This window comes from Nicotiana tomentosiformis, chromosome 12 (assembly GCF_000390325.3).
Source record: "Nicotiana tomentosiformis chromosome 12, ASM39032v3, whole genome shotgun sequence".
In the NCBI taxonomy this organism is placed as follows: domain Eukaryota; kingdom Viridiplantae; phylum Streptophyta; class Magnoliopsida; order Solanales; family Solanaceae; genus Nicotiana; species Nicotiana tomentosiformis.
The window spans coordinates 51,107,439-51,115,020 of NC_090823.1; the positions used below are offsets into that span (position 1 = coordinate 51,107,439).

At 31.6% G+C, this 7,582-nt stretch overlaps 1 protein-coding gene across 3 annotated transcripts; it reads right to left on the reverse strand.

The window, feature by feature from the left end:
- Positions 1–1,163: 1,163 nt before the first annotated feature.
- On the reverse strand, positions 1,164–6,972 carry LOC104099946 (aminotransferase ALD1, chloroplastic). 3 transcript variants are annotated; one of them, XM_070192020.1, is made up of 10 exons: positions 6,798–6,972; positions 6,645–6,673; positions 6,462–6,532; positions 5,610–5,729; positions 2,776–2,838; positions 2,562–2,666; positions 2,352–2,402; positions 1,936–2,256; positions 1,654–1,860; positions 1,164–1,585 (listed from the first exon to the last, which is right to left on the reverse strand). In XM_070192020.1, the coding sequence occupies exons 1-10, from the start codon at positions 6,839–6,841 to the stop codon at positions 1,292–1,294; spliced, it is 1,305 nt and encodes a 434-aa protein (XP_070048121.1). In that variant the 5' UTR covers positions 6,842–6,972; the 3' UTR covers positions 1,164–1,291. The 3 variants fall into 3 exon arrangements, with proteins under 3 accessions (XP_070048121.1, XP_009605376.1, XP_009605378.1); XM_009607081.4 differs by having other exon boundaries at positions 5,610–5,726; positions 6,798–6,971; XM_009607083.4 differs by lacking the exon at positions 5,610–5,729 and having other exon boundaries at positions 6,798–6,971.
- Positions 6,973–7,582: the final 610 nt, after the last annotated feature.

Genomic DNA, 7,582 nt, shown 5'->3' on the forward strand with positions numbered 1-7,582 from the left:
TGCCATAGGTCGCGCCTTACGCATAGGTATGCTAGAGGTTTTTAGCTTGGCAAAAAGAAGAAAAGTATAGGCATTTGGAACTAGACATGGCGCGGAGAAAATTTAAAGAGCTAGGAGCATGCATGAAGGTCGCGCGAGGCGCGAACCTTGGCGTGCTCCACAGCTCACCTATACGAACATGGAGTGTTAAGTTCTGCTCCATACAAACCCTAATTGTTATAAATACATACTAAAACATCCTATTTAAGGGGGAAAACACTATGTAGGAAGACATTACTTTTGAGGCAAGGATACGTTAGGAGCAAAGAGGAAGATTCAATTATGAGTTTTTCATTTCTTCTTCCTATTTTTCATTGTTAATTAGTATCAATTCAGTATTGTATTTCTATGTAATATTATGAGTAGCTGATTTTCTCATCTAGTATTTTAATAGAACCTTTTATAAGATGAGCTCTTGTTATGTTTTAATATAATTGAGCCTTTGAATTTCTCTACTTATTCAAGTATATGCTTATTTCAATTGATTGAATGGTCATCGATTAGCTATGCCTATTTATTATGTGTTGCTTAAGAGAAAATATATATTTAGATAAATGTTGAAAAACGTTATTCCCTAAGTATACGAGAGATCAATACATCGGGTTTAAAAGCCGGATTAGAGATAATGAAGCTTTGACGTGGTCATATATCTATGAGAAACTGTCAGCTAGAGTAGTTCGAGAGAATATATCAGGTAAATTATTGTAATTGCTCGAGAGAGATTACGGTAAGTTAAGTGCTCATGATCAGTAGAGAATAAATTAGCGAAATTATAACTAACGTCACGAGAAGGATTCTGACAATTGGGGAAATCATAATTCTAGGTCTCCTCAATCTTGAAGTCAACTCATTCTCATTAGTTGATAATTTTTACTGCTTTTTAGTATTTATTAGTTAATTAGTTTAAAGTAAGAATCACAATCTTTATAACTAGAAAATTGTTTGAACTTGTATTTCTTAGCAATTTTGAATAGTTATAGCTAAGCCTTAGTTCTCTGTGAGATTTGACCCGGACTCTTGTGGTATATTTGCAACGACCGCTTATCTTTTTTTGGACTAGAGTTGGGCGTGATGAAGGTGAAGGTCAAGGGAATTGAACAAACAACAAAGAAAGGATTCGACTCTTAGATAGAAATCAATTGGATCTTATTAAGTGAAAAACTTGAGAAATAGAACTTGATTTGTAGCAGTATCTGTTAGAACATCAAGAGTCAAGACAGAATTTGCAAAACCAACATTGAGTAGTTTTTGTCTAACAAAGCAGGGTTTTTAGTCTTTTAGATGCCTCCAGGATGCTCTCTCTGCGTCCGAAACCAGAAACTCTTATGTACCCTTCACCACTTGGACCAAATCCAATCCCAGGGACTGTAATAATGTGTGTCTTCTCAAGAATCCAATTGAACACATCCCATGATCTTGAATGTGGGAAATGAACCCAAACATAAGGCGCATTGCTACCTCCATAAACTCGAAATCCCAGTGAAGCAAAAGTGTCAACCAAAATCTTTGCATTCTCCTTGTAGTAGTCTACCTTAGACATAATTTCCTGGAATAGAGTGGTGACATTTTTAGAAATTATTTTGAGCATAAGTGAAATAGCATCTCTAATTTTACCTTGAAACCATCCCGGGAGAGACAGGCCAGACCACCAGCCTGAGCTATGTTGGAAGCACCATTAAAGGTGGTACATATAACGCGATTGAAATCGAGTATAACAGGAAACCCATTTGAGTATAGGAGTTCCTTAGGCACTACAGTCCATCCAAGACGGACACCTGTGAATCCAGCCATCTTGGAGAAGGATGAAATCTCAATGGCAACCTGTACAGTCAAGGTGGAAATTTTGTCCTTTCAAATATTTCATGGAGCTAAGTGAATAGGAACAAATTCAATCACCTTTCTGGAACCAGGGATCTCATAGATTGACTTAGGGCTTGAGTCTGAAACATAAGCAGCATAAGCAGAGTCATAGACAATGATTGAACCATTTAGTTGGGCAAACTCTACAAGTTGCTGCAATTGCGCCCTTGATGCTGCATGACCACTAGGATTGTTTGGAGAGCAGAAGAAGATAATATCTGTTCTTTCAGTTTTGGAAAGATCTGGGAAAAACTCATTCTCAGGGCTGCACTTCATATACTTGATATTTCCATACTTCCCCGACTCATTCCTCAACTCACCACTCTGCCCCATAATCACACTTGAATCTATATATCCCTGTTTTCATAGTTCCACAAAAACACAATTCTCTTTTATTTAGTAATGTTTCTTTCCATTTGGGTTTGGGGGGGGAAGGAGGAACAAAAACTCACTGGAAATGATGGATCCTGCACAGCAATTGACACATTCGAACCAAGAAGGAGCTGCAAATGAAGGATGAATAACGACCATAAAAAACATAACAACTTGTGTCATGAGTAGACATATTAAACAAGCCTTTTTTCTTCCTGTAGTCACTTTTTTTTCTTGATTCAATTTACATTTTGCTAACTTGTCTGGGGAATATAGGATAGTTTAGGTACCTGAACTCTGGAGAGATCACACTGTGCACCATCAGATACAAAAACCTCTGTTTCTTCTACTGAAAGATCTTTATAGAATGTTTCTGTAATTTCTCTTCTTAGTTCCTGTGAAATTAAATGGGAAAATTACTTTCTGTGCATAAGTTTTGCTATGCAATAGTTTGCATGTTAGGGAAACAAGAAAAAGGGAGCGCGATTATCCCAAATATCCCACCTTGTTCCCCTGTTCCAGTCCGTAGCCTGTATAACCTTGATGTGTTGAAAGAGCACGTGCGTACTGCAAATAGAAACGACAAATCATTCATATTGAAAAAAAAAATTATACGTTTAAAAGTTTGTTATTGGTCGTGGAATTTCATCGTACATATCTTCTGGGGTTGATGTATTTGTAGAACTAACATGGAGTTTTAAATGGCGTACAGTGATGGCTCAACCTACAAACCCTCTTTATTTTCGTTCAACCAAAGCATTATAAGACTCAACAAATAATTGAGAAATCCTCTAGTGCTAAGAGGTTATATCGATACTAGTGGAAGCCAAGGCTAAACTTTGGAATGAGTACGTTTAAATTAGGGTTGTGCACTGTTTGATTTGGATCAATTTGGCGGTGAAATTAAATCAAAACGTAAAATATTGATGCGGATTTTTTTTTAAATATAATAAATTTTCTGAACTTTGAAATCAAACCGATTACTATTTGGTCTGATTTGGACCATTCTTCGCCAATATTTAAAACAGCATATCTTCATTAGGAAAGTGCTTAAACTTCCCCACAATGCTTCGGTAGAAACTGCTTAAATCTTTCAAACTTGTTTTATTCTCATCTAATGGCCCTTGTCAAGAATTCACACACAAACCATTTGCAAATTCCAGTATATTCAGAGGAAAATATTTGGGATATGCAAAAAAAAATAAAAAGGAAAGAAAGAAAGTTAAGGGAAAAGGGTTCACACTATTTATTTTACTAGTCTTAGGGAACGCGCGCTTTGCACGCGTACCATGTATCAATGAGTATGTAATCTTAAAATCTTTCGTCTACATAATTTCTCATATTTTATTTCTTTCTTAATTATTTTTCTTTATTTGTTTATCACACTTAGCTATGTTATTATTTTATTTTTTAAAAATTATACCTCGTAATTTTAAAAAGAATAAGTCATCCACAAACTTGACTTATAATGAGTTATGTCATTAAAGTTGAACTTTATTATTGGATCAGGTTATATGCAAACTTAACTACGTTAAAATGATAGATTACTTTTTAATATTTAAATAATATTCTCATTTTTCAACCTTTAGTTTTTGTGATTCCATGTAGTCGCTCATATTTTTTATTTTTTATTTTATTTTCTTCATTTAGCATAATTGTGCTATTATTCTAGTTTTGAAACTACTCCTCCTAATATTAAAAATAATGAATCATTAATAAACTTAGCATATAATGAATCATGCCATTAAAGTAGAATCATTATTGAATGAGGTTATAGACTTATGTTTTCATTTTCTTTCGAATTATATTTACTTAAATGATGTTATGTTGTAATTTTACATAAGAGTATTATGTTAATTTGTTTTTGGATTTTGAATTTATGTTATATTTTCGCTTACATTTTATTTGCTTTAGTAGTATTCACTTATTAATTCAGATTGCATGCCATTCAATTTTCAGTTAGAATTGATAAATTATTTTTTCCGTAAAATATTTGAGTAACCTTACGACATTATATTTATAAATATTAATCATTTTATCAATCATGTAGTCCATAACGTTCTTACAAAATATGTACTTTTAGTTTTTATAATTGATTAAAATAAAATATTATTAATTTAAAAAATATATATCAATTATTTTTAAAATATTAGTTATAAATATACGATTATAATTAATATTCAAGAAATAATATTTATCTTAAATGTCAAATTTAATATTATTTATAAATGCATATATTTGTTAAATTATAGCTTTTAATTTTTGATAATTAATTTTATATTTAAAATTTAATCTAACTGTGTAATTACGCTTGTGCAACCAAACAATACACTTGTAATTATACGGTAGTTATATTGTGACAAACAAATAAACAAACAGGTCTCGTAATTACAATATTGTATAATTACTTCCTTAATAATTACACCAATTTTAATTATCTTGTGGCTTTCCAAACAGACCCTAAGTAAATATTTCCTAGTTGATCTTAATCCTGAAAGGTAAAGTCTTGGACAAGTTATTCCACTCCTAACAAGATTAATAAGATGATTCTATTTTGAATCCTACTTTATAGATTGACAAACTATAATTACTTTGTGCATTGTAAATAACGAAATAATTTTTACAAATAAATTCTTACTCAGTTTTAAAATTTTAAATATTAGAAGTTCTTACATAATTTAAATAAAAAGATTTATTAATAATTTTTTAGATTTCAAAGTCTTAACATTAAAAAATTAATTAAATGACAAATATTTTATTAATTTCAAAGTTCTAAAGTTTCCTTCTTGAACTTTGCAGGTAAATAATAAACTGCATACAAATTATGAGAAATGCACGTGCAGATTTTTGCCCTAGTTAAGCTAAAAGATAGCGGACAATATTAGGAAAAGTCTTAGTTGATGTTTTAAATATTAAGCCTTCCTACACGGTTTAATAAGAAATTTTTTTATTGATATTATTCTGCCTTTACAAATATGTTATATTATATAATTTAAATAAGGAAGGATTCAATACATAAATTTAGTTGATTTTGAAATCCTAAATATTAGGAAAATAACTAAATGACTATTCCTAAATATAAGAAAAATAATTAAATGACGATTTTGTCTAGTGTGAAAACTATTTTTAAAAGAATAAAAAAGGCGAACGATATTTCGCTAGGACCTTCATACTTTTAATATAATATAAATTTTTCCGTCAACAACCGCCAAAAAATAAACAAAATAAATTATTTCTTTGCCTTTACCCTATAATCGTGTGGTCTTAATGAAGAGAATATTCAAATAGCTTCTCTTCGTCGCAGATAACTAATAGTAGTAGTTGAGTATCTTACGCACATTAGACATGCTCAAGGCTACAGGCTGGGGTAAGGGCTGTGTAGTGTCACCGATCCCAAGGCTTATTACTTTAGCATTTGGGTACTTCTCCATATGCTTAAGCTCCCTATCTAAGATCTGCTAAAAGAAACCATTAATTAACAAAAGACAATATCCCACCATCAAAATATCCAAATCACAGGCAAGTTACTGTTTTTTTAGACCGCTTAAACCATCAAAAGCTAACAAGGATAATGTTAAATTGTTTTCGGTACACTAAATTTATTTTAAAATATTTGATTCTCCTCCTGTCTTAATTCAGACGACACATTTCGCTTATCGAGATTTAATTTGACTAAACTTTAAAACTAAATTGAATTAGTTCAATTTAATTTTTTAAAACTAAAATTTAAATATTCAAAAACTATACGAAAAGTATTATAAGTTGTAATTTTTCTCATGTCAATATAATTAAAAAAATATTTTAAAATATTATTAAAAGTTCACACAATTTGAGTCCCGATAAGCAAAATTGTCATTATTGAAATGGAGGGAGTACTTCTTCTTTTTTAAAAACAAAAGAAATTATTATACTTCTTTTTCTAAATCTACTCATGTGCTCCAATTAGTAAAGGGTTATTAAGTAAAACGTTTAAGAGAGAGATAAATAGCAGTTATATTAATAACCTTATGATTAATAATAATGCTATGAAATGTCTTTTTTAAGGCATATACAAAAACCTTTAAAAAGAGATAACATAGTTAGGAGAGAGTATTAACTAAGAGCTCATATTAAGTAGTTCACGTAATTTTTGGAAGAATTAAAAGGACAAAGATGCACGTGCACCCAAGAGAGATCTCAGGTTTGCTAACCTCGGGAAACAAATAGTTAGTTTGCAACTTCTCCAAGTTTGGGTTGCGGGCTACTCTTGTCGAATAATAACCTGCAGTCGCCGCATGGATTTGTACTTCCAGTTCATCAAAAATAGTAAAGAAGACCACAAAATGTAAAAGAAAATTTATAATAAAGCCATAATTCACTTCAATTTCACGTACCGATTCCCTGATCTCCTTGAACTTTCAAACTGCATATGTGAAAGAAGAAGAAGATTTATTACTCAATGGTATATATATAGAGCAAACAATACGGTAGCGACCCGAGGCAAAAGAATATAATACGAATTAGTTAAGTGGTCGAAAAAACTTCACCTAGCTCTAGGCTTCAAGAAAAGCGAAGTGGATATGGAAAACATCTTGTACGTTCTCTCTTCTCAATATCCTTGACAAGTCTGAGATGTTGAGGTGGTTATGTTATGAAAAGTTAGATGGAGGGATGCATTTATACCCTTCGGAATAGAAGAGAGGATGAGGGAATGCAGCTACAATTTCAGAGGCACATGTCATGTGTCAAAAGAAACAGCAAAGCACTATTTTAAGTTTAATATTAAGCCCCTAATCATGCATGACCATTTGAGATCAAGTCGTTCACACGACATCCGTCAAACCACCACTGCCTCATTGTTCTCACTTCTTATTTATAATGCATGCTATGACTTTCGGCCCATTTTATCTGTCATTTAAAATTACTGTGCATATCTTAAGAAAGGTATTTTATAGTTTTAATCGTAAGAACATTTGCCTAAACTTTTCTTTATCTCTCCTTAAACAGCTCACTTGATTGCAAAAACTTCACTAATTAGAACGGTAATGATAGATTTTAACTAAAAAAGAGTAAAAATTACTTATTGATTTTGATAAAAGGTACTAGTATAAAACAAATTTAGCTTGCCAAAATAACAATTACTTGGGAGCAGAGGGAGTAACTAGCAAGGAAGTGGTTAGATTTGTGGCTTATGGAAAGCCTAAATCTGCATAAGCGAGGGCATGCTATTATTTCCGATTGAAACTGATTTTATTTTCTCCCATTTTCTTTTTCCTCTCACTTTTTTTGACCTTACTTACTACATGAGCCACATCATTTATCAGGGATAGTG